The sequence below is a fragment of the Callorhinchus milii genome, unplaced genomic scaffold (genome assembly GCF_018977255.1).
Source record: "Callorhinchus milii isolate IMCB2004 unplaced genomic scaffold, IMCB_Cmil_1.0 Scaffold2, whole genome shotgun sequence".
Classification (NCBI taxonomy): Eukaryota; Metazoa; Chordata; class Chondrichthyes; order Chimaeriformes; family Callorhinchidae; genus Callorhinchus; species Callorhinchus milii.
In genome coordinates this window covers 110113218-110139808 of record NW_024704743.1, presented here as the reverse complement: position 1 = coordinate 110139808, position 26591 = coordinate 110113218, and the positions used below count along the sequence as shown (strand labels likewise).

The 26591-nt window shown below is 45.0% G+C and overlaps 1 protein-coding gene and 1 non-coding gene across 2 annotated transcripts in view; both read right to left on the bottom strand.

The window, feature by feature from the left end:
- Positions 1 to 897: 897 nt before the first annotated feature.
- adgrb1a (adhesion G protein-coupled receptor B1a) overlaps positions 898 to 26591 on the bottom strand; it is a 166409-nt gene continuing 140715 nt past the window's right edge. Inside the window, exons 20-29 of the mRNA XM_042331678.1 lie at positions 24722 to 24788; positions 24462 to 24547; positions 16229 to 16400; positions 13955 to 14050; positions 9587 to 9626; positions 7004 to 7647; positions 4238 to 4273; positions 3941 to 4045; positions 3353 to 3406; positions 898 to 1737 (exon numbers count right to left, since the gene is read on the bottom strand). Of these exons, the coding sequence (XP_042187612.1) occupies positions 1546 to 1737; positions 3353 to 3406; positions 3941 to 4045; positions 4238 to 4273; positions 7004 to 7647; positions 9587 to 9626; positions 13955 to 14050; positions 16229 to 16400; positions 24462 to 24547; positions 24722 to 24788 (1492 nt within the window). The 3' untranslated portion in view covers positions 898 to 1545. The remainder of the gene's footprint in view (positions 1738 to 3352; positions 3407 to 3940; positions 4046 to 4237; positions 4274 to 7003; positions 7648 to 9586; positions 9627 to 13954; positions 14051 to 16228; positions 16401 to 24461; positions 24548 to 24721; positions 24789 to 26591) is intronic.
- trnaa-ugc lies at positions 9074 to 9145 on the bottom strand. Its single transcript has one exon. It is a non-coding gene; the product is annotated as a tRNA-Ala (tRNA).

The window sequence follows — 26591 nt, the reverse complement described above, 5'->3', positions numbered from 1 at the left end:
GTCAAAGATCCCACACCACTATTCTAAAAGGGGATTTCCTCTCAAATCCTCCACATAGATTAGTCATTCACTTCATTGCTGTTGGTGGACATTGCTGTATGTACATGGGCTGCTATGTCTACCTACAAATATAGTCATTACACTCTATAGTAAATCCTGTGAAGCACTTTCAGATGTCCTCTTGATATGAAAGGTCAAAATCATACAGTCACTAAAATTGTTTGCCACCTTTGCCCACACTTTTGCCCACACTTTTGCCAGCAACTCTGTGAAGTGAGGCATTACAACGTTATATGCATCACAGCCTGGCTCAATCTGTAGCTTTCTGCCTCGGAGTCAGAAGATTATGGGTTCAAGCTCCATGTTGTGTTGGAGCTTAGGATGTCGCTTCAGTGCAGTGCTGGGGATTGTCGGAGGAGCCGTCTTACATATATGACATTATGCTGACATCCTGCTTGCATGTTCAGGTGAACGTTAAAGATCCCGTGGCAGTATCCTAAAAGAGAAGAGACTTTGTCCTAGTGTCGTGGCCAACAACCCCGATAAAATTGATCACTTGATGAGTGTCTGAGAGGCATTGTTTCCTGCTGTGTTTGACTACAAGACACTATGCAGTAAAAAGAAATCCTGCAAAGCACTTATGAGATAGATATTTGGATGATTTGATAAACTGCTATATCACATGTAAAGATTATTACTGTATCAAATGTAAGGATTATTACATCAAATGTGAGCATTATTATTGTACAACTACGTTATTTATAGTTTACACTTTTATTAGAAAGGAGACAATCATTTTTGTGCTCTGAAAACTGTACATAAAACTGACAAACACGGATATAGGAAAACCAGAACCAGTTTAACCGACCATAAAAGTAGAATCTCCGAACTTCAATGATTATTAAAGGACATAGCATAACATTAGCTTTACTTTGTCATTGTACAGAATACTGTTAAAGTCTGTTAACTTAACAGGAGATTAAACACAGTAAAAAGATATTTAGCTAAAAGTCAATAAGGTGTAATAATTACATATTATACAGCAGGGCAGCCAAGGTTTTGTGCTTTTGATTTATATATCTAAAATTGGATAGGTAACGTCACAGTTTATTTTAAGTATGTTCATTGTATTTACTGTTTGAAATCTCAATTTGTCTTTTTTAATATAATACACAATATATGACAAGATATGCCATTAAATTTTGATGCAAAAAATGCTTGGATATCAAGCGATCAACACTAAAACTGAATTTCCTTTCCCCCCACCCCACCTGTTTTATATATTTATATATATACACATAGATTTGCCCATGACTGTCTTTTGATAAGTTTCTGGACTACAGTTAACTGACATTTCATGAGCACCGTCATTTCCCCCCTCCCCACCCCCTTCGATGAAAGACGGGACACTGGCTGCATTACAAAGATTAAAACAATCTCTCTCTGAGAACAAGATATCAGGTACTGTAATAAGGTTTCAAACGAAACCAATCTGTTTTTTTTTAAAAAAGTCTCTCTTTCTTCCCCTCTCTTTCCCTCGTTGGGTCAGACCTCAGTTTGAAGGTCAGTGTTGTCTTGTCCACCCAGTGGGATGGTGGCTCCCGTTTTCTCCCACTCCACCGTCTTCATTTCTAAAGGCGATTGCTGGGTGCCGTCCAGCTCCTTTTTAACCCACCCAGGAGGGGACTGGATCTTTCGGATTCCCTCCCAAGGCCGTTTGATTGGGGTCTGCTTCTCCTGAGTGGTGTGGTAGCAAGGGAGAGAAGAGGGATCAAGTGAGGGAGAGAAGATGGATCAAGTGAGGGAGAGAAGAGGGATCAAGTGAGAGAGAGAGAGATAAAGAGCAAATATCTCATTAGGGTAAAAGCCAAGTCCAGATACCCCTTCTCCCCCTGCCCCCAGAGATCGCAGCCAAAAAATAATGCTGGAGCAAACTACGACCTGCATTTACATAAGTCCGTTCATGTGGGCTAATATCTCGGAGCACTTTATCAGTGTGGAGTCAGACCCCAAGCAAAGGAGAAGGGGGAGGGTGACCACAAGCATGATCGAAGAGGTAGGTTTTAAGGTGGGATTTAGAGACAGATAGTGGTGTGCGGGGAAGGGTGGGCGAAGTGGAGGTGTAGGGAGTTACAAAGGATAGGTGTAGAAACTGAAGGCTTGGCCACTGATGGTTGCATGTTGAGGGCTAAATCAGCAAAGCGGAGGGTCTGTAAAACTACTCTTAATCCCAAATTTCGGTTCTTTCCCTCCTCACCCAGCTCCCCCAGCCCTCCACACACTTTTTATATTTAGACCACGCTTCCCCTGCTCACACCCTCGGGCCTTTCAGCTTCCGAGTGCCCAGCCAGCATTGTCAAGTACTTTGAGACAACCTTCCAATGTGAAAGGCGCTATATAAAATATAAGGATTCTCATTTTTTTTATTTAAGTATTTTCCCCAGTTTTCTGCACCATCTTAAAAATTGAAGGCTAAACTGTCCGACAAGGCTAAGGCTAGCTGGGATTTTCGGGTTGCAAGGAGGGGAACTTACTGTTGTGCAAGCTATCTGAAGGGATTATCTGTCTGCCAAGCTGTGTATCAGACACCCATCTCCACACAGACGCTTTGTGTTTAACTCTTGGCACAGTGGATTACATTCAACAACAACAGCAAAATTACATTTGTAAAGCGTCTTTCACATCAGGAGGACGTCCCAAAGCACTGGAAAGACAGAGTTATGGACCCGAGCTCAGGGTCAGGGAGGGTGGAAGGCAGTGAGGGAAGCAGGGAGATCAAAAGCACAGTCGAAGAGGAGGGTCTTGAGATGGGTCTTGATGGTGGCAAGGGAGGTGGCGAGGTGGAGGGATTGCTGGATGGAGTTCCAGAGGGTGGGGGCAGAATGGTCGAAGGCCCACCCGCCAATAGCGGGGCGAGCGAGGCGGGGGATGTGAAGCAGGCTGGAGCCCAGAGCGGAGGGAGCAAGTAGGATGGTAGGGGCTTAGGAGGTCGCAGAGGTAGGGGGGGGCTTTGAAGGTGGGGGGGCTTTGAAGGTTAGAACCACTTGACCGTGGAGGGCTTTGAAGGTGAGGACCAGGATCTTGAACTATATCCTCTGTGTGATGGGAAGCCAGGGGAGTTGAGCAAGTGTGGGGGTGATAGGATTGAGGAGCCTAGTGTGGGAGAGGATACGGGCTGCATTTCTGTGAAATGCTATTGCTGCCCTCTCGCCCAACCCCCACCTCTCCCTGTACAGCAAAGCTTTGAATCCCTGAATGTCAAGCACCTTGGGACATCCTCCCGATGTGAAATGCACTATACACATGTAATTTGTTGTTGTTGTTAGGCTTGGGTAGTGCAGACCATACTTACGCTGAGATTGGTTTTATCACTTCCAGCTGATGAAACACTCCACCGTTTCGCTACCTATTGTGTGGAAGAGAATGGAGAATGAGTACTCGATACCTCTGCCTTGCCTCTTCTTGGTCTGCCTTCAGATCGCACCTGAAGACTTTTCTCTTCGACTGTGCCAACAATCGCCTCCCCTTTCTCCCCAGCTTGTCGTCAAGCTCCGCCAATGTCAAGTGCTCCGAGATGCACCCCACGTGAAGGGCGCTATATAAATGCAAGTTGATGTTGGTTCTAAGAATTAAAACCTCTGTGCACCTCTGATGACGATGACAAACTGCTACAAAGGAGCTAAGTGGGGAAGGGTTGAGCGATTAAGAGCCAGAAGGCATCAAACAGCAAACCAATAGACGATGGCTATTAGCAAACCAGAGGCTCCAAAATGCCACCAGGCTTAAAAACGTCATCATTAAGTCTGAAAAATTGAACATGGTACAGATTTGGGATACTGGCAACCTTGGGGTGGGAGGAGAGAGGAGAGTGGGGTCTCCTTGGAGCTGAGCTGGCTCAGGTTAACTCAGGTAATTGTAACTTATGATATGGGGGACTTACTTTATTCTCTACTGTTGGAGACTCTCTCACTTTTTCGGCATGCTGTAGTTTCCTGTTTAGATCCTGAAACATGTCCTGGTGCCGTTTTCTTGTGTGCATAATTTTCTGAGGAAGGAAGACAGAAAATTGGGGGGAGGTGTGGGTGGTGCGGGTCAGAGGCATTGGGAGAGGGGGAGGAGAGAGAAAAAGAGAAAGGGTTACTTTGAAGTGAAAGTAGGGGAGGTAGGCAGAAATACATTAATATGTTTATGCCAACGAATGTTAACTGTCTGTGTGAGACAAAGGGAATTGGCTCACCTCGAAATCTAATTCAGCGTACCTAGATTTCCTTCTCTGCAAAGAGAAAGCAAATAACAATTACTAGAGGTGCACTTGTTGGGGGATTATTCCTCCTTTGATCATTAAAAAGAACATAAAATCACAAAACAAAGATTTGGGTGAAGAAGACACTTCGCTTAATTGATCTCATTCTTCCAGACTACCCACCTTACCATCGCAGTAATGAGCCATTTCTTAAAACGAGTCACAGCATCTTAGCCTCAACCATCCCTTCCTGGTAACATCTATCCCAGCTGTTGATCCGCTTTCAGGTACTATATGCCCTGAAACTGCCATTCTATCCCAGAACCTGTGCCCTCTTGGCCTATGTGAAAGTACAGCCATCTCCACGGTAAGATTTTAGACTGAAGCAATAGGGTACTTCTACTGATCAATGTAAAATTATCGCTTGTGCCAAGGAACGGAAGCTTTGAGACATCCTCCTGACAATATGAATGTAGATTGTATTGTGTATTGCATTGCAAGTAGGGGTTATGTGGCAAACATAGGAATGCAGAGATCCAGAAAAGATCATTTGACAGTCTTTTGGTCAACCCCAAAGTAAAACAATTAACTTTTTCTAACCCCTTTAGGATCTTATGCACCTCTATGGGGTCCCCTCCCCAACCAGAACTGGACAAATACATAATCACTACACTGTACAGCAAAATCCTGAAGATGCTTTAAGACATTCTAACAATGTGGTAAAGCGCTACATCAAAGGCAATGATTATTATTATTGTTAGAATAAAATTTGACAACAACAAATTACATTTGCATAGTGCCTTTCACATCAGGCGGACGTCCCAAGGCTCTGGACAATCAGGAGGACATGAAGCAGACCGGAACCTGCTGAGCGGAGGGAGTGGACAGGTTGGTAGGGGGTTAGGAAGTCGCAGATGTAGGGAGGAGCGAGGCCATGGAGGACTTTGAAGGTGAGGACCAGGATCTTGAACTGTATCCTTTGAATGATGGGGGCCAGTGGGAGTGATAGGGTTGCAGAGCCTGATGCAGGAGAGGTCACGGGCTGCAGAGTTCTGGATGATCTGCAGCCTGTGGAGGTAGGAGTTAGGGAAGCCGACAAGCAGGGAGTTTGCGTAGTTGAGCCTTGATGTAATGAATGCGTGGAAGAGGGTATTGGCGGCCTGGGATGAGAGACATTGGCGGAGCCAGGCAATCTTGCGGAGGTGGGGAAAGGCAAGGATGTTGGGGATTGAAGGACAATTGAGGGCCGAACAGGACGTTGAGGTTCCTTATTGGCTCCGTGAGGTGTAGAGTGCATCCATGGACGGTAATGCTGTTCCTGTTGATTCTACCCTTTAACTAACATTCTAACAATGTGGTAAAGCGTTACATCAAAGGCAATGATTATTATCGCTGTTAGAATAAAATTTGACAGTTATCTATTCCTGATGATTCTACCCTTTAACTAACAAGTTTGTGTGTGTGTGTGCACGAGAGAGGTGGGGAGGAAGCGTTCCAACAACAACTTTGATTTATATAGCGCCCTCCACGCCGGACGGCCTCTCAGAGCACTTCACAGTAACGGATCCCGGGACCGAGCCAGGGGGAGGGGGAGGAAGGTTCACCAAAGGCTCGGTCAAAAAGAAAGGTCTTCAGCAGAGACCTGAAAATGGGAAGGGAGGGAGCGAGGCAAAGGGAGTGAGGAAGGCAATTCCAGAGCCTCGGGGCAGAGTGGCTGAAGGCACGGCTGTCGAGGGTGGAGCGGAGGACTCGGGGGACGAGGAGGAGGCCAGACCCGGAGGAACGAAGGCAACGGGTACAGTTTTGAGGAGAGAGGAGGTCAGAGAGGTAGGGGGTTGCAGAGGAGTGCAGGGACTTGAATACAAGGGTGAGGATCTTGAAATTGATCCTCTCTGGGATAGGCAGCCAGTGCAATCTGGCAAGGACTGGGGTGATTGGGGAGCGGAGTTTCGTGCAGGTGAGAATGTGGGCGCAGAGTTTTATCCAGTGAGGAGGGCATTAGAGTAGTCCACCCGAGAGGTGACAAAGGCATAGACCAGGTTTTCAGCAGCTTTTGGGAAGAGGTATTGGCAGAGACGGGCCACAGGTCATTCTTGGCATTGTCTCTCTACCCCTTGCAGCACGTACCACCTGCTTTGTTACTTGCTTTGCACAGCAGTGATGGTAAGTTTAAGGTTAAAAAGCATAAATTTATTGACCGATTTCACTAGGCAATAGTACTATACTACTGTAATACTGTATAGTAGTCCTTACGATATCGGAGTCCTGCGTTCAATAGTTAGAGCACTTGCCTCGCAAGCTAGAGACCTGGGTTTGATTCCCGGCAGGGCAAGTTTCCTTGTGTATACTGCATTCCAGACAAAGGAAAAATTCTATACATATGTGGAACCATGTGTAGGTGGGATATACATGTGGAACTCTGGTCTGGTTTGGATACTTTCAAGCAGAGTGATAGGTTCCCACAAACTTGGGTGACCAAACAAGTAGCAGCATGGGGGGTGGGGGGAAAGAGGAAGCTAAAAGCTGATTTCTTAAGAAATACAAACAGCTACAACTCCTTCCCTCTAAAGCAGAATCACAGATATTTACAGCAGGTTGGCGGGGGGGAAGGCTGGGAGGCTACAAGTCTCCTATTAACCAACTCGCTCCTCTCAACTCAACATTCTATTCTCCTGCCTGCCATCTATACCTCTTTTCCTTTTTCTCTAAAACAATGGCCCCACCAACCCCTTCTGCAGGGCCACCCTTTCAGTTGCCTACCTCCAAGGAGCTTGCGGATAGCGTGGAAACTGTCTCGCTCTTGGACACCATTCCCGAGTTCCCAGAATCACCCGTGTCGCCCAGGTTGTTGGGAAGCTGAGAGTCGCTCCCGATATTCTGGGTCTGGTGGGCGGGGGAGCCTCTCTCATTGCAGGCAATGTTAATGTGGTCCATTGGCGAGTTTTTCGCACAGAATCCGCTGTCTGCATTGAGATGAATGAGCCTGGTCTGGGGCAGCTGGCTGATGCTAATGTTATATTTGCTATCGTCTTTTGGTTTGGCCCTCAAGGTCGAGGAGTTGGTGGGCAAGATGACGTAGTTGGCGTCCATGACTTGTTCCTGCGCCCGGACTAAATCTGAGTCCAACTGCTTGAAAATGTCCCCGTCGCAGATATATATGGACCTGGTCTTCTCACTCTTATCCAGCTTCAGGCTGTGATCGCCAAACTCGTTCTTGTTCAGGGAGCCCGAGTAGTTGGACGATCCCTGCATGTGCATCTTGGACATATTGGCCGGCAGGGTGGCGAAGCCCGAGTTCTTCCCGAGGTTGAACTTGACTTTCATCTCATTGTCCTGGGCGCCCGAGCGCTTGAGGGTTCCCGTCAGGGTCCCCGTCCTCACCGCGTTGATGTCCTTGTTCAGAACTGGAAATGGAGAGACACAAATAATAATAATAATAATAATCCTTGCATTTGATATAGCGCTTTTCACGTCGGGAGGACGTCCCAAAGCGCCTCACAGAACACACTGTAAAGTGAATTGACTGTATATTTGTGGGTGAACGCGGCAGCCAATTGCGCACAGCAATGTCCCACAAACAGTCGTAGATTGAAAATGACCAATTTATTATTGTTTTTTTTCGGTTTTGGAGGGATTATTATTAGGCTCTGTGTGGAGTAAGGAAACTTGCCCAAGGTTTCGCCCTCTGCCTGGAATTGAACTCAGGTCTCTCACTTGCAAAGCGAGTGCTCTAACCACTGAGCTACAGGACTCCACAATGAGAGCGAGTGGGTGAGAAAGAGAGGACGAGAGCGTGAGAGATGGTGTGCGTGTGTGTGTACGTGACAGGCTGCGTGTGAGAAATAGAGTGTGTGTGAGTGTGAGCGTGTGAGAGAGAGTGTGAGCGTGTGAGAGAGAGAGAGAGAGAGAGAGGGAGGGATAGGAATTGGGGTGTAATGCTTCTCAAACTCCAACGCTGTCACACAGCTTCAGTGCAGTAAATCCGCGCCCACACGTACACACGTCCGCGCCCGTAGTGTCAGATCCAGGCTGTGCAAAAAGACAACTCAGGTGTTTTGTAGGTGAACACAGCAGCCATTTGCACACAGCAATGTCCACAGATAGTCATGAAGTGAATGACCAATCTTATCTGGGGGATTGTTGGCCAGGACACTGGGAGAAACCCCTTTCACTTTTTGTGTAGTGCCATGGGATCTTCAAGTTGCCCGTGAAAAGGTAGACTGCACCTTGATTTTAACGACTGATCTGAAAGACATCTCTGACAAAGCAGCGCTCCCCCAGCACTTCACTGTCAGCCTAGACAATATTAGTTCAAAGTTCTGACATGGGGCTTTCCCCTTGCAAAGAAACACAACTAAGCTTCCCTGTGCTAACTACTGCTCCCCTGCGACAAAGGTTCAGCCAGAGAAGCAAGTTTTTTTTTAAAACTAGCAACTTGTTGGACAAGCCAGAGTGGCTTATCAGCAGGACTTGGAGGGTAGCCAGCTTACTGGGTGTAGGGAATAGCTCCTGTTAACCCTAAATGCAAAGCCCTAATGGGTAGGGTGATCCTTCCTGGAGATGTAGCAGGAAAATTGCCAGACAGTGCTATCAATAATAATAATCCTTGCATTTGATATAGCACTTTTAACGTCTTCTAGACGTCTCAAAGCACTTCACAGAAGACTGTAAAATGAATTGACTGTATATTTGAGGGTGAAAAATGAGGCAGCCAATTGCGCATAGTAGTGTCCCACAAACAGTCGTGGATTGAAGTGGCCAATTTATTATTGTTTTTTTTCTTGAGGAATTATTATCAGGCATGTGGAGTAAGGAAACTTGCCCAAGGTTTCACCCTACCGGGAATCGAACCCAGGTCTCTTGCTTGCAAAGCAAGTGCTCTAACCACTGAGCTACAGAGCTCCACATCTATCTACCACATCTACACACCTCCATTCCAGGACTATCAAGATAACAAGCTGCACGTTGTGTTCTTTTTAAGACCGAGTATCATACTGTATTTGGGACTGGCTGGATCAACTGCAAGTCTTTTCTGGTTCTGTCCTTATGTTCTTGCACTATACAAATGTAAATTTGTAGTGTATTGTGATAAATTGATCATCTTGAAATCTGCCCTTTGTCTCATTATAATAAATAGTAATAATAATCCTTGCATCTTTGAGACGTCACAAAGTGCTTCACTGAATATACTGTGAAGTGAATTGTCTGTATATTCTGTGAACGATAATAATCTTTGCATTTGTTACATCGCCTTTCATGTCGTGAGGACATCTCAGAGTTTCACATGATATGTAAAAGTGCAGTGACTATGTATTTTGGAGGTAAAACTAAACATTGGCTTACCTGATCGACATGCCATGTCTACGTCCTTTTCAAAATCGGTCTGTAAAATTGAGGGGGGTGTGGGGAGGTCACAGATGTGAGTTTTGTAATCACGTTAGACAATGCTGTGGGATATTTTTATCACACACTTTACCACTTTGCCTAGGTTGAAGGCCAGACTTCATTTTCCCTGGTAACAGTGGTCTGAGCTGGGTAAATACCATGTAAATTACCCAATGTTGGGCGGTTACTGCTATCACACCAAGTTAACAAGGTGCTACTGCTGGTGGCAGTGACATTGTCCTTCCCATGGTGTTGATGCGCAATTTATCCTCCACCAAGTTTGTATCTCTCCCTCTCTACCCCACCCCACCTCGAAGAATTCACCAACACTGGAAGTAAAGAGCTGGTGGGTCACTCAGGAAAAGGAGTCGTGGTCAACCTGCCAGTTGACTTATTCTCTGGCAAAGAGACATGATCAAGCTCCCATATGCTAGCTGCTGCTCTCCTGAGACCAGAAATTCAACTTAGTCTTACCCTGAAGACCATATTGTATTCATAAATGGTAATCCTTGCATTCGACACTGCGCCTGATCATGTCATCGAAACATCTCAAAATGTTTCACAAGATTCAGTGCAGATTGCAACCACTGAGCATTTTTTCAGGCCAATTTGACCTTTTTGAGGGAGCGCAGAATTGTGGAAGATTGTTTAATTGGGGCTCAGTTTGGAAGTCGGTCTCTTTCCAACAGCTTCAAATTCGAGACAAAATTGAAGGATTCATAACAAAATTTTGCCCGATCTCAAATTTTAAGGCAAAAGTAGGTGAAGACTGAGAAGCTGCTCCTTTGGGAAAAGATAAGTCCACACTCCTCCACCTGTTCGCCTACAGGATACAATGGGGTATGTGTGTGTGTAGGGGGGGGAAGATTCTATCTTATACAGTGATCGCTGAAAACAACGATCTTCTACCCCCAGCAACAAGTAATCAGATGGACAACAATGAATTCATTTTATTTCACTTTCCCCTTCCTCCCCGCCTTCAATACCCACCTTGAGACCTATCTTTTCCACCGCCCTTTTTGCAGCTTTTCCATTCTCCCCCTCTTCAACTCCACTCCACTCCCTCCCTCGCCCACCGCCCAGCTCGGACTTCCAGTCAGTTGTGAATACAGACATCCTCCCGACGTTAAAGGTGCTACATAAATGTGTATTGTTGTTGCATGTACTGCTAAAAACAAAGCAATGAAATGGTAGGGGCTGGGGAAGGGGAGAGGCAAGGTGCAGGGCGGGGGTGAGGGGTTAGTGGGTTCATCATCAGCCCATGTCCACTGCCACCACTAGGCAAATCTCACCAATAAACAAGTGACTAGGTAATAGGGTGCCCAAGAGTCTATGGTCCATCTTCACACTGGGGCTGTATCAGGTAAGGAGATGCTTTCCTAAAAGAAGGAATCTTTACATTATGTCTCCACAATCATAATTTCCTGTCACAAAGACGTAAGGATGAGATCCCCGATTCTTAGATGATTATTATTAAGAGGGTGATCGATTCCACCCCCTCCGTGCCATCTACAAGGAAGCACTGTGGAACAGCCACAGTGGAGTTCACACCATCACCATGGTGAACCCACTTTAGTTTAGTTGTCCAATAAACTATCAAATCCCACCTAGGTCAAGATACACTCTGTTTATGTCACGTCTCTGAGCATCTAAAATTTGGCTAATTCTGAAATACAGCCCTTTGTTTTGAAGCTGTTTTTTTCCTGTATTTTTTTTGAGGATGACAATAAGATCAAATTCAGAGTTAAAGAATGAATTCTAATTCCGGAGGTTTCAAAAGGCTACGTAAATAAGAATAAATACTTGCATTTGATATAGTTAGAAGGTTGTCTGAAAGCACTTCACAGAATTTACTGTAAAGTTTCACCCACAAAATATACAGTCAATTCACTTTACAGTATATTCTGTGAAGCGCTTTGAGATGTCTTGAAGACATGATAAGGCACTATATCAAATGCAAGGATTATCATTATTATTATAAAGTGTAGTGGCTGTGTATTTGGCAGGCATTCCTAGTCACTGAGTGGGGTCCTGTCCTGTCCATTACATTTTAAAGTCGGTTTCAGGTTCAGCAAATTACTGATACATAAGTCCACATTTGACCCAGATCTACTCCCCAGCTGCTAGATTTATATTGGACGAGACAGTACAGGCCACGGTTGGGGGGTGGTGGGGGCGGAGGGTGGGAAAGAATTGGAGGGAGAGAGGGATTTGGGAGCATGTTTTGTGCAAGATCATATGGATTGTAGCATAGGCAAACTTATCTCGTCTTGGGGTAAAGATTGCGACCTGTGATGTGTCAATTAACACAATGTTGAACAAAACATCCTACATTTTCAAAGGGTTGCTGCCCATGTCCACACTCTTCCTTCTTCCTCTTACTACAGTAGTTAGGCTTAAATCTAGCCGGGCGCCCAATGGACTTGCCGGCTCGAGGCACAGGAGTACTGGTTAGCGGGATACTGACCAACCATTGAGATTGAATTAGAGGGAGAGGGAAGGGAAAGAGCGATTCACATCTGGTGATGAATAAGGAGTTGACCATGTGCCTTTATCAACACTGTGTTAATCGGCACATTCGCAGGTCGCAATTTACACCCCTTTATCTTCTGCACCTCGGCACTGGCCTGCACTGCGGGCATGGCCCTGCACCTTGGCGTCTCAATGAAAAGAAAAGGTAGGCCACTCACAGCTAGTGATGCAGGTGTCCTCCTACACCCCACTCGTACGGCAGAGTTTGGGCCACCAACAGTCCAGTCAAGTCCTTGCTTTCCTTTGTAGTCTCCTGTTATCTTAACCCATGTACAACAGGAACCTCATTATTACAATCTCTGTTACTGGAAAACATTCTGCATTGTAATAAACACCAAACACAGTCTCTTCACAAGAGTTTAAGAACAGAAGAAAAGCGCGGAATATAAAAAGGCCCACTCCTACCATCAGGGGCAAAATCTACCCTATTTGTGGACTTCACCCACCCAACCACCCTAATATCAGGGAGGTGGGACATGGGGAGAAAAAACATAATGAGGAAAAGTTTGCAATCTTCCTTAACTATATCCCATGATGCCCTGTAGAGGTGTAAGCACACCTCTTCCTCTTTCAATCGCAGTGTCTGCCATTTTATTTTATAGCGAGGAGTTTTAGGTTTTGTAAATTTTGGGCCCTAGAGTTAATTATTTTGATAGATATTGCCCAGCGACATTCTATCAGGGATTGGGTGGGAGTGGACGGGAGCCATAATCCCCACTCTCTTTGTTCAAATAAATTACTGTGTTAGCAATGGGGAGGGCTAAGGCCACTGGTGATGATCGGTAAGATAAAATGCCAGTCGTTAGCTAAGGAGGGATTTCTGGGAAATAAATATTTAAATAAAGAAAATTAATAATTCAGTTCATTTGCAGGACCTAATATTCACAAAGTTAAAAAGCACCAAGCAGACATTCAAGAGAATTCAAGGTATTGTGACCCGGAAAGGAAGTAACCATTTATTTACCTGGAGTGGTGTGTTGCTAGATGCCTGTGAGTATTTTTTTTTTGCGACATTAAATAAGGAATACTGCAAATTTTACCCCAAATCGGACAGAAGCTTTCCCTGAACATTGGCCTAACCAGACGAGATAGTCAGATTAAAAATTCTCCAGGAGATTCCCCCGGCCCCATATTGAATCCCCATCTCGGTCACATGAACTGATCAACATTGGCAGAGGAAGATCGAGGGAGAGAAAAGGAAATATCTCTTACACAGAAGGCTGGCAGAACGAAGCTGAAATAGCTGTTGAAGCCAGTACTCAACAGCATTTGAGCTAAATACTCGAGGGAAAAATAATAATATAAGGTACAAAGGGAGGGAAGGAGCAGGGAAATGGGATTATGAGGAAATAGCATGAGTGGAGCAGCAAGCACCATCACAGACACGATGGGCAGAATGGCCTCCCTCTGTGCTGTTAATCTCTCTATGATTGTGTCCGCCAACCCGCCAACCCACATGTAGCAAGAGCAATGGGGTTGCAAACCAAGGCCAGTGCCCACATGCACAAGGGCAATAGTGGATGCATGTCTCAAAATGTTTCTATCCCTGAAGTTAAGATCCTCTAACGCAAGGTTCAAAAGACGCTTAACCACTGATATCTTTCTCCAGTGTGCACTTCTCATGTAAGGCAGCCTCCTCGCAACCATTCTGGTCTTTTTCCCCCCCCAAAAAAATGTTTTCCCCCAAAAAACACATTGTCTTTGCGTAAAAGGAAGTTTTAAATTCTGAGCATGGTGAAACATTCCTAAACTGATAACTTGTTCATGAGCAAACATCAGGCGAGAATCCCATACCATTAATTGTGCGTGTCCATTTTGAAATGATCCACCAGAGTCTCCATTCCCCTCTTCTTGTCGATCTACAACTCTACACTTGACGGCTTCCTGAACCTGTGAGAGGAAAGAACTTCTCGTTAAAGAGAAAGAAAGAAGACACAGACATAAAGAGAAATTGAGAGACAGAAAGAAAGAGACAGAGAAAGAGAGAGAGAAAGGAAGAATTAGAGTAGGTGAGGTTGTTATCAACAGAGCTAAGCTGGGTGACTTTATAGCGCCTTTCACATCGAGAGAACGTCCCAAGGCGCTGGACACTTAAGGATTTGCACCTGAGCTGGGGGTTACATTCAAGACATTAGACATCGTGCACAGACATGGGGATCACTTCCACACGGTACACGGATGACACTCTGTCCACCCTGACTCACGACGTGTCAGACATCGAATGCTCGATGAACTCAAACTTTATTCAGTTAAACGTAGACAAACCCAAGGCTCCCCCTGCTTGACTCCAGAGGTGGTGCAGATACTCAGTGACTTGTTTGATTCACAACTGTCCTTCAAACTCCACTTCCAAGCTCTAACCCACTCAGCCTATTTCATGTTCCTCGCCCTATCTACCCTATTATTGGTAGGCGGGCGTTCAGCCATTCTACCTCTCCCCAATCCTGGGTTTCTACTCATTCCATCTGTATCTTTCCTTGTCTGTCTGAAGACCTACCTATTTGACAGCACTTTCAGTTATCTATCCCCTCCCCACCTCCTTCGGCGCCCACCCTCAGCTTGGGTGCTCAGAGAGCAGTTTTAAGCGCTTTGAGACTTGCTTTCTCCAAGTGAAACGTACTATATAAATGTTAATTGTTTTGTAAACTGTATTGTAATATGGAAGTGATAATAAAGTTAAAGGATAAAGGAGAGAGAACAGGTCAATGTGAATACAGCAGACAGCTACAATGAGGGAACCAGCACAAAGAGCCAAATTGCCACCTGTGCTGTCAAGTCACTGTGATTCTGAGATAACCTGGAATGACCAGGATAGCTGTAAAGTGATTAACTTTTTTCTTTATAGTAACCAATATCATCTCAACTAGATTAGTGCCTTAGTCAGCTCCAGGCACCTGCTGTTCTCTACCTATGTTTTCCTAAAAATGTGTGAAATGGAGCATCTGCCCAATAATTAATAATTATAATGCTTGTATTTGATATCACTCCTTGTCAAAACATCTCAAACTACCCTGGAGAGTCAGCCAAGGCTATGACTGTGGGGACTGAACCACAATCTTCTAAACCAAGGTGTTAGTACTAACAACTGAGCAAGTCTGACACCTCTGTGAGCTGAATTCTCCACTGATCTCAATACTTTGCACAACTCACCACTCTACCTTCCTATTTCTTAAGGATATATCCATATTGCACAAGGGCTTTAGATGGATTTTATTTTATTTGCTCTGCAAACCTTGTCCTCTAATCTTTAATCTCCCAAACCTGAAAGCTTTGTCCCTTGGCATTTAAACCCCAAAGCTGGAGACATTACCCCCTGACTTTGCTTCCTGACCTTTAACCCCCGCCTTCCAATTTACGAACAATGTTTCACAAGGCTTCACCAGTACAGGGTAGGACATAGGACAAGAGAAAGGGCAGAAAAAGGGAGTTGGTCAGAGTGTGCTAAAAGAGCTAGGAATTGAGGCTAGAATTAAACACAGAAAAACAGGTGAGATAGAGTGGTTAGAGGGAGGGGGTTGTAGGAACCGAAGGCTTAGCCACCAATGGTGGCATGGAGAGGACAGGGATGTGGAGCAAGCCAAAGTTGGTTGTGTGTCCAGGGGGCGGGCAAAGGAGTAGAAGGTTAGAGAGATAAGGGGTGTCAGGGAGTGGATAGATTCGTAGATGAGGACCTTGAAATCGATCAGCTGGGAGGCAGGGAAGGGAGCCAGTGGCTACTGAGGAGGACCTGGGTGACGGGGGTGAGAGATTGATGTGGGTGAGGATGTGGGCAGCGGAGTTTTGGGTGAGTGGCAACTTGTGAATGGTGGAGCATGGGATACCAGGGAGGAGTACAGGTGGAACGTCCATGTGACTAAGGTAGCGGCAGAGGTGGACGATGTGGCAGAGGTGAAGGAAGCTGGTCTTGGTCAGGGACTGGATGCGAACTCGTGAATCAGTAAAACCTGCCCTCTCACTTTTAACTTCCTGAATCTGTTCCCATTGTCCGTGACCCTGAATATCCCGAATCTGCAAACATCACCCCCGCCCCCGAACTGTAAACTCCCCATCTTGCCACAGGACAGATACCTCTCGTCTCAAGATGCAGTGCACCATGACGATAACAAAGCCCTCCAGAGAGTCAAAGACAGCGAAGAGGATTTGGAAGAGGGCCGACCTCCGGTCTGTGATGGCCAGGACGGCTGACATCCATGTCAGCGCTAGGAGTGGCAGAACCACACACGAGCTCCACAGGGATGCCCTGGAAGAATAAAACAGAAGGGAGTTAATCAACACTTTTATTTCTATAACATGAAAATAATGGCCTTTATTTTCAATTATGTAGAAAAAAATGTTTGCCTTTTTTTGGAAAAAAAATCTTTCCGCCAATTTTTGGTGGCTAGAGAGCTCTTTGGTGCTTTTGCCCAATTGAGCATTCCTCAACTGCTCAATTGATTGGGGAAGGTGGTAGATCTCATCATGTCCTCACTTGAAATGTATCCACAGACCCTCCAATTGGGTGTGTTTGTCGGTGGCTGAGGGGTGAGAGGATAAAGCTATAGATAGCGATAAGACCTCCAAAAAATTGCACCTCGTTATACCCTTTTGGACCACATTTTTCAAAGTAGTTTTGAGTCACGTTCCAAATCAAGACTTGAAGAATTTTCCACAATTCTGCGCGATCTTAAAATTTTAAGGCAAAACGGTCTCACGGGCCAAGTCTTGCTGGAAATACAAGACCCAAGTGATGGAACCTTTACTTATCTCTCCCTTCACAGATTTCCAGAGGAAAGTGTTCAACACACTTTCACAACCCCCTCATTAATGACTGGGATTCGAATGGCTTGGCACTGACACCAGCCCATCTGGAAAAGCTGCAAATTGACTTTAGAAACAATGAGAAGGTACGTCGTCATGAATTCATCTGTGTGGCTTTATTTACGAGTCTCAATTCAAATCTGAATTTTGCACTCCTAAGCTATGTATATGAGACAAAATACCTCCACTCTTAGGTACCAAAACCTCATTCTTCCTTCAACTAACACTGTACAACCAGAACCCCATGAATAGAAGCAACACACCAAGTTCAGTTGTTCCACAGTTTTATTATTAATAATAATCCCTGCATGTTAATAAGGTGCCTTTATCAAGTTAAATGCTTCAAAATAAGTCACATTTTCATTTAGCATCTTATCACAATGAAATAAAAAAAATCCTTGCAATTGATATACCTCCTCTCATGGGGGTATAACATCTCAAAGCACTTCACAGGATTTGCTGTAAAGTGCACTGATTGTGTATTTTTAAGGTGAATGGTGTAGCCGATTTACACACAACGATAAGGTTTAAATAGGCTGTTTCCATTTGTTGGAGAGTCAAAACGAGGAGGTATAGATATAAAATAGCTGACAGTAGTTCCAAAAGGGAGTTCAGGAGGAATGCCTTTATATAGAGGGTGGTGAGAATGTGGTACTCGTTGCTGAAAACCGTAGCTGAAGCAAAAAGCATCAATGTATTTAAGAGATCCTTGATGCATATAAGGGAGAGGTGGGAGAATGTTTGTGGGATATAAACACCAGATTAGTTGGGTTGAATAGTTTGTTTCTGTGCTGTACCATTCTATGATCACACAAACAGCCAAGGAGTGAATGACCAATCATTCACACACCCACAACCAACCCTTTGCATTGGATTTCTAAGTTATGATGGCTGCGAACTATAGAACTGGTTTTGGGTGGGGAGTGGCCAGTTGTAGAGAGGCCTGAGGACCAGGATACCAATCACAAGTTTACTCCTCTGAGGTTGTCCTCAGTGGGTTTGGTGAGTGGTAGACAATGGGGACTCGAGGACTCATGTTGGTCTTATCAATTGTGCTTTAAGAGGAAAACCCAACGGTTATCTCCAACTCCTGCAAAAAACCCCATTGTTAAACAGCAGATCTGTATGACGGAGCTTGGCTTCATATACCAACCACACCACATTGTGTACTCTGCAGTGAAAATGCAGGTAAGACCTGCAAAAAATATCCTACAACTGTAAATGCCACAGTGTCTAATTTTCTTTAATTGTAATAATCCTTGCAATTGATTAGAGCTTCCTAATGTTATCAAAACATCTCAAAGCGCATCTCAAAACGTTGCCGGCTAAAACCACACGGCTTGCCCTTTTGAACAATATGGCAAGATTCCTATTGCTTGTCCCCTAAGATTACCCATTGGGGATTGCAGAGTTAATGGGAGCCAAGTGGGAAGAATCTCAGTCCCCAGTGACTGATAACTGGAGCTATGGGACTTAACACTACTCACTACTACTACAAAATTTTCAAAAATACACATTATGGGGATTTAAGAATTTGCCAAATCCTAGATCTTCGAAAATGTTAAGACATAGTAAATCTAGACCCAGGAGGAATTTCTATTCAAATATACAGTAGAATCCTGTTACAAGGCTCTCCCCAGTAACACATTGTTAAAGCGCTGGGTACCCTGTGGACCTGCCTTTGGTTTGGCTTCCCGCACACTTAAAAAAAAAGGCCAACTTCCGGGTCATAATATCACCACCAACACCACTTCCTGTAAACTGCGCAAGTTCAGTGACATGTTCACCTACTCTTTGCCTGCGAGACCATTTTGTTTTGAAATTTACGATGGCGCAGGATTGTGGGAAGCTATCAATTAGAAAGCTGTTTTTTCTCCGCTGTGCTTTCGGACACTATGCCTGAAAGTCTGGAAATCCCTGCCTCAATCCCTCCGCTGTGTCCCTCCTTGCCCATCTTCAGATTTCACATGAAGACTTCTCCTCTTCAACCATGCCCACGGTCAGCCAGCCCCCCCCTTTCTCCCCGGCTCGGCATCAAGATCCATGGTTGTCCGCGCTCAGAGACCCTACCCCACATGAAGGGCGCTATATAAATACATGTTTATAAAATTAATTCCTTTTTCTTGAAAAAAAATGTAAAACCATGCAATCCGGCTGGTAAAAGCTACGTGCGACTGTTGTCATGGCGCCAGTGCAAAAGAAAAAATAACAAGAATTGAAATTACAGGAACTAACATGGCATTACTGGCGACCGTGGCCGAAACTTCACCGGAAGAAATTACTCCGCACTTCGAACATTTGAGCGTCATACCGTAAAGAGGGATTGTCATCTGACTGGAATTAAAATTAAAAGACTGAAACAAAAAATTGAACTTTAACACAAAGATCAGAGACAGAGAGTAATACCGTCATCCAAAAAAAACCCAAAGAAACAAAAAAAACAAAAAACAAAACGTCATCCCGTTTCTTCCTTTCTCTTCTTGCCAGCAAAGGACATTTTATGTCGATTTTCTTAACACAAATACGTGCACAGCAACCAACCACACTTTAAAATAAAAACAAGCATTATTCCATATTTCCTTGAAGGGAAACCAAAATTTTGAAATTTATTTCCCCTACTGTCGCCAGCCCCCCACCCCCCCATTCACTCCTTTGCAAATATATAAATCTCTCTTTTTCATTTTGGTTTAAAAATATTTTGCAGATGGAAAGAGACAGCACCCTCTTCACTGCCCAGGGAGCAACAGGAAGAGACCAATATTCAACCTAGGGCTGTTTGGCTTCTAACCTGCGCTATATCGCCGTAATGGTGTGAAAATAACAGCCCAATGGAAGATCTGTCATGTTGTGAATGACGGTTTTCAGAAAACGGGCCATGGCTTTTGAACCGGAGGAAGGACACCACCTCTCTGGTGTTTCAAGTTTGTGGAACTAAGACCTCTCGCAAACCTAGCTCCTCAGGTTAATTCCCTTAAATTCCTCGGTGCTCCCTGTTAACTAGTCTTTCTCTTCAGGTGGACATTAAAGATCCGGTAGCACTACTGTAAAAGAGAAGGGAGATTCTCCTGGTATCCTGGCTAATTATAAAAATAATAATCCTTGCATTTGATATAGCACTTTTCATGTCTTCTAGATGTCTCAATGCGCTTCACAGAATATGCTGTAAAATGAATTGACCATATATATCCCTCAACATAAAACTGGTCATTCACTTATAGCTGTTTGCAGGATATTGCTGTGTGCAAATGGGCTGCCTTGTTTGCCAACAAATACGCAGTTACCTCCATTTCACAATAAATTGTTTTGGCATGCTCTCCAATAACCCCCACCTCCTTCTCTGAGAGGCGCAGGGAGCAGTTGCAAGCTTAAAAGGCTCCCGAGGCCTGGGTCAAATTCAGTACAGACACCAGGTGCAAGTTTCTGCCAGCTGCAGTACATCTCCAATGAGATCAGCAAGTCAGAGTCAATTGTAGTTCACATGATGCCAGGCTGCCCAGGGTCACTTCATTGGAAGCATCACAGGCCTTTCAATCTCATTCCAGTCTCAGAGGTGAGAAGGGCATCTGCCAATCTGCCACTCTCTGTTGCAGCCTGTATTAAAGCTCAGTCCACACCCCACAAACTCTTTGTGATTTGTGGAGAAGATGCCTAACTCTAATCGAAAAGGGAAGGGGCTTTTTCCCAGTGTCCTGGTCAACGATCCTCTTACTCAAATTGGTGATATGCCTCATGTCTGTTTATATATGTGTGTTTGTGTGTGGTCTTACTGTCCCCAAAATGGTTACCTTCTTTGCCTACAAAAAATCACCATGAAGTGTTTGGTGATATTATGGCACAGTAACATTACAATTTAACTTTTGAATTTTTTTTAAACAGACCTGTAAACGTGATGGGACAGTTCATTCATTGTGAATTTACTTTAAAGGTGATTATTGCTTTGTGTTTTTCTTCAAAATAAAGTACGGAATAAGACAAGGAAGAATCTTTGGAGACGTGCCTGTTCCCTCCACCCACCAAAGCTTGTGTTGGACTTATCAAACTCAATCTCTCTTTGGGAGATAACTCTACACAGAGAATTATAAAGATTACAAAGGATGTACAGAACAGAAACAGACCTCACAACCTTAACCAGTCCTTTCCGATGTTAATATTCCACACAAGTCTTCATGCATTCCTTACTCATTCCCATACCCTTCTATTCCCCTCTCCCGCATGTGAAATCTAGCTTCCTCTTGAATGCATCTCTCTCCCCAAAAGCCGCTGAAACCCTGGTCCATGCCTTTTGTCATCTCTCGGCTGGATTACTCTAACGCCCTCCTCGCCGGTCTCCCATCCACTACCATCCATAAAATGCAAATCATTCAAAATTCTGCTGCCCGCATTCTCACCCGCACGAAACTCCGCTCACCGATCACCCCAGTCCTTGCCAGACTGCACTGGCTGCCTATCCCAGAGAGGATCGATTTCAAGATCCTCACCCTTATATTCAAGTCCCTGCACTCCTCTGCACCCCCCTACCTCTCTGACCTCCCCTCTCCTCAAAACAGTACCCGTTGCCTTCGTTCCTCCGGGTCTGGCCTTCTCCTCATCCCCAGAGTCCTCCGCTCCACCCTCGGCGGCTGTGCCTTCAGCCACTATGCCCCGAGGCTCTGGAACTGCCTTCCTCACTCCCTTTGTCTCGCTCCCTCCCTTCCCATTTTCAGGTCTCTGCTGAAGACCTTTCTTTTCGACCGCGCCTTTGGTCACCTTCCTCCCCCTCTCCCTGGCTCGGTCCCGGGATCCGTTATTGTAAAGCGCTCTTGAGACGCTGTCCGGCATAGAGGGCGCTATATAAATCCAAGTTGTTGTTGTTGATAGTATCTGATTCAATCATCGATTCAGGCTGCTATCTTACACTTGTGTCACCGGTTACAGATTCCCTAAGAATCTGAGCCCTAAAGTCATGGAAAAGCTCACAGAATCCTCCAGGACAGAAACTTGCCATCTACTCACCATCTACTTACTAATCTACTCTGCGATGGCGTATTTCTCAATGTGAACCATCCAGTCTAATCCTGTTCCCCTGCTATCCCCTTGCCCCCACCCCACATGCACACACACACACAAACTCACTCAGTATTCCTCTTCAACTATCTGTCTAATTCCCTTTAAGAATATTTGGACTCTGCTTTGACTATGTTTCAGGCAGGGAGTTACACTTCTGTCTGCCCTCGGTGTAAAGAGTTTTGTGGCCGCAGGCAGGGGTGAGGGAATGCTCAGTGGCCCAGTGCTGAAGAATTAGCTACTTGGATAGGATACCAGATGGCAACCTGTGGTGACGTAGCCCAGCATCTATTGGTAGGAAACAGAAATTTACAGTGGAGAAGGAGGCCATTAGGCCCATCGTGTCACCTTTTAAAAACAAAATAATTCCCTTTCCAGATCTTTGCCCTTATCCCTTAATCCCTCTATCGACTGCCCAAATCCCGCTATCAATCTGGCCTCAATGGCCGCTTCCGATTAATGATTTTCAAATACTCAGATTTTCTTTGACTGAAGAAAATTCTTTCAAATCCCTCCCTCGGATTCTTCTGCTAACAATCTTGAAGAACACCCCCATTCCCCTCAACGATTACAAAACTAAAGGAGACGAAGACCTTGTGAACATTTATATAGCACCTTTCATATCAAGAGGACATCTCAAGGTGCTGGACAATCAGTGTTTTGGACCCGAGCTGGTAGTCGAGATCAGGGATGGTGGAGGGCAGAGGGCGAAGGAGGGTGACTGAAGGTACGATCGAAGAGGCGGGTCTTGAGACTGGTCTTGAAGGAGACAAGGAAGGTGTCGAGGCAGAGGGACTGCAGGATAGAGTTCCAGAGGGTGGAAGCAGAGTGACTGAAGGCCCGTCCACCTGCCAAACTCAGTGCGGGCGAGCGAGGCGGGGATGTGAAGCAGACTGGAGCCCACTGAGCGGAGGGAGCAGGCAGTTTGGTAGGGGGGGGTAGAAGGTCGCAGAGGTAGGAGGCAGCAAGACCATGGAGGACTTTGAAAGTGACGACCAGGAACTTGAACTGTATCCTCTGTGTAATGGAAAGCCAGTGGAGTTGGGCTAGGATTGGGGTGATAGGGTTGTGGAGCCTGGTGCGGAAGAGGACACGAGCTGCAGAGTTCTGGATGATCTGCAGCCTATGGAGGGAGGAGTTGGAGAGGCCGACAAGCAGGGAGTTTGTGTAGTCGAGCCTGGATGTTATGAATGCATGTATGAGGGTCTCGGCAGCCTGCGGTGTGAGACAATGGCAAAGCCAGGCAATGTTGCGAAAGTGGGTGAAGGTAGAAATTTGGTATAAAGGGAAAATAAAAGCTTTTTGAAATGTCACACGGAGTGAAGCATCTCCAAAATGACTCCCTTTGGGACAAATTCAAGTGCTCTTCCTGGAGAAAAAGCTACAAACATTATTTTGGCAATCTGCAAATTTAGCCCTTAATGATGTCTCAGCTATTTCTCTGCTTGATGTTGGCTGGGTACAAACGGTTGGTTTTTCAGTAGGTAACAATGTGGCTTGGATGGTAAAATCAAAACCTCTTATGTTCCTCTCTTTAAAATTGGCTTTGTGACAGTCGGTGTCCGTTAAGGAAGGAATTGAAATTCTTCATTGCCTTGGAGTTAAGACCACAAAGAGTAGCAAAACACAGATTTCTAGCATGGTACAGTGTCTACAAATAATTATAATATTTATGAATTTTAAATAGCGGCTTTTATGGTAGAAGGATGTCTCAAAGCGCTTCATAGAAATTACTGTAATGTGCAGTGACTGCGTATTTTGTAGGCAAATGCAACAGCCAATTTGTGCACAGCAGTGTTTCACAAACAGCGATGAAGTGAATAACCAATATTATCTGGGGATTGTTGTCCAGGACACCATGAGAAACACCCTCTTTTTGAATAGTGCTCTGGGATTTTTATTATTCACCTGAACAGGCAGACAGGACCTCAGCTGAACATCTCATCTGAAGGTTGGCACCCCCGACATTGCTCTCTCAGCACTGAACTGGAGTGTCCGCCTAGACTGTGAGTCAGAGTCCTGATGTGAGGTTTGAACCCACAATTTTGTAAAGAGGATGGGAGGGGGTTGGAGAACTGCATGGCATGTCTCGCTTCACCTGGGTGACAGGATTCCAATCAGCAGATAGATCGATTAAAGTAAACCACTAATCCTAACTGACCTACTACATAAAGGATGCTGTCTTCCTCCAGTCCACTTCCCTTCCTACCTCCCTCCTTACTTCAAAACCTGACCCACCCAGAAATAGTCCAATATCCATACTGGCCACCGAGACAAAGTCGTAGCAACTAGTCAGCGATACATATTAATTGGAACCGGTTTAAGATTACATGGCTCTTACTTTTCTCTCCTTCCTCCACTCAACCAAGAACACATAAAATCGTTTGGGTTGCAGTCAAGGAAATATGGTCAGAATCTTTTGAAAAGAATAAAATGCTAGATGATGGATTTATAATCATACCCAGCCCGTTCCTTCAGTTTCTTATCTGTTATTCCATCTTTGGATACAAGTTTGTTAAATACCAGAATTCCAATGACCATGTTGACCTGTTGAAATAAAAATGCATAAATATAAAATATCTCCTTTCAGGGGGAGGTTGTGGGGGGAGGGGAGGAGGGAAGGGATAAAAGGGGTAAACGAAAAGAGAAAATTCACGCAGCTTTAAAACATAAAAAAAATTGGTGTCACCGCGAAGTGAAATGCTAAGGTAAAGATGATACCAAAACAACAACAGCTGCGGGTCCCACAAAGGCGTAGAGCAGCCCGCCCTCCAGCGAAAGCCAACAACTGCAAAAAAAAAAAAAAAAAAAACAGGGCAACAACATCAGTGCAAGGACTTGCAAGTTATAACAATCACGACATGCATTTATATACAACAACTTGCATTTATAGTACATAGAGTTCCTAGAGCGATAAACGATGGAAGCGGGCCATTCGACCCAACTACTCTAACAAGCCACACCATCGCTCCATAGCCCTCTACTGCACCCCTTCTATTCCATTCTCCTCATGTATGCATCAAATTAAATTGAATACAGTGATGCTTTCTGCTTCAATCACAGCTTCTGGCATTGATGTCAACCTTTCGACCGCCCTCTGCATGAAAAAGTTCCTCCTAAGTTCCCTATTAGATCTGCTATTTGTTATCTTATAATTATGTCCCCTGCTTTGCATTGGACTCACCAACAAGTGGAAACAGGCTATTAACATCCAGCTTGTCGAAAGTTTTCATAACAGCTCTAGCAGATGTTGATACATAGTTTTGGTCTTTTTTTAATTTTTCTGATTTCTGATGGAAAAAATTCACACTTATTGTTCTTAATTCATTTGCTGTGCGCAATTGGCTGCCTCGTTTCACCCATAAAATATACACTCAATTCACTTTACAGTATATTCTGTGAAGTGCTTTGACTCACAATGTCAAATCCAAGGATTATTATTATTTCTTTCCCACCCCCCAATTGCCATTAATGTTTAAAGGCAGAGATGAAAGGTTAATATCAGGCCAAATCTGTACAGCGTGCTCATGCAATAGAATGATAGTAGCCAGACTCATTGAGGAGTTCTGCTTGAATTTGTTTCCGTTGCCTCAGACAGTCCCCCTCCAACACTGCAATGTCACCTGGAAATCTGTGTCCCAAGTTCATTGATAGTACAAGCCATTACTCAATGATTGGGGCCTTTCACAGCACTGGGAGGATCTCTGATGGCCAGCTGACACCCAGCAGAAATTCCCTCTTTCAACCCCTCTCAGCTACTGCCAAGTTTGTGCAACATCTGTCCAAGTCACTACAGCCTCCAGCTCTCACCAAAATTATGAGCAGATATGTTTGTGGGAGAAGGTGAGGGGATCTGACATAAGAGGCTACATTGTGTTGGATACTCCATTAAGAGTAAATTGACAATGAACAAACAGGCCAATAAGAAGGGCAAGAAGTACAAAGGACATAGGGAGTGGTTTTAGAGTGGAGTATTGAGAGTTTGGATTGACAAATAAAGAAACTACTAACACACACCCCTGATTTGGATCATGTTAAATTACACATTGAGCCCTTCCCCCTTCATTAGCTGGGATATTATCAGTGTGTCGGAGACAAATCTAGGTCGCTTGTACGATGCAATGTCGGGACATGAAGGAAGCGACTGGGCAAATGTTTTTTTTGGTCAGCTGGGCATCTGACATGCGGAAACTCATCAACACAACAACAACAACAACAAGATTCCATTTATAAAGCGCCTTTCACGTCAGGAGGACGTCCCAAGGCGCTGCACAGTTGGGTCATGACCCGAGCAGGGGGGAAATGGTCAGGGTGAGGGAAGGGAGGGAGCGAGGAGGGGGGAAATGGTCAGGGTGAGGGGAAGGAAGGGAGGGAGCGAGGAGGGGGAAGAGAGTCGAGAGGGGAGCTGAAGGCACGGTCAAAGAGAAAGGTCTTGAGACCGGCCTTGAAGGAGGAAAGGGAGGAAGCAAGGCGAAGGCACTGGGGGATGGAGTTCCAGAGCCTCGGGGCTGAGAGGCTGAAGGCCCGACCACCGATGGTAGGGCGGTTGGGGCGGGGGACGTGGAGCAGACCGGAGCCAGAGGAACGGAGG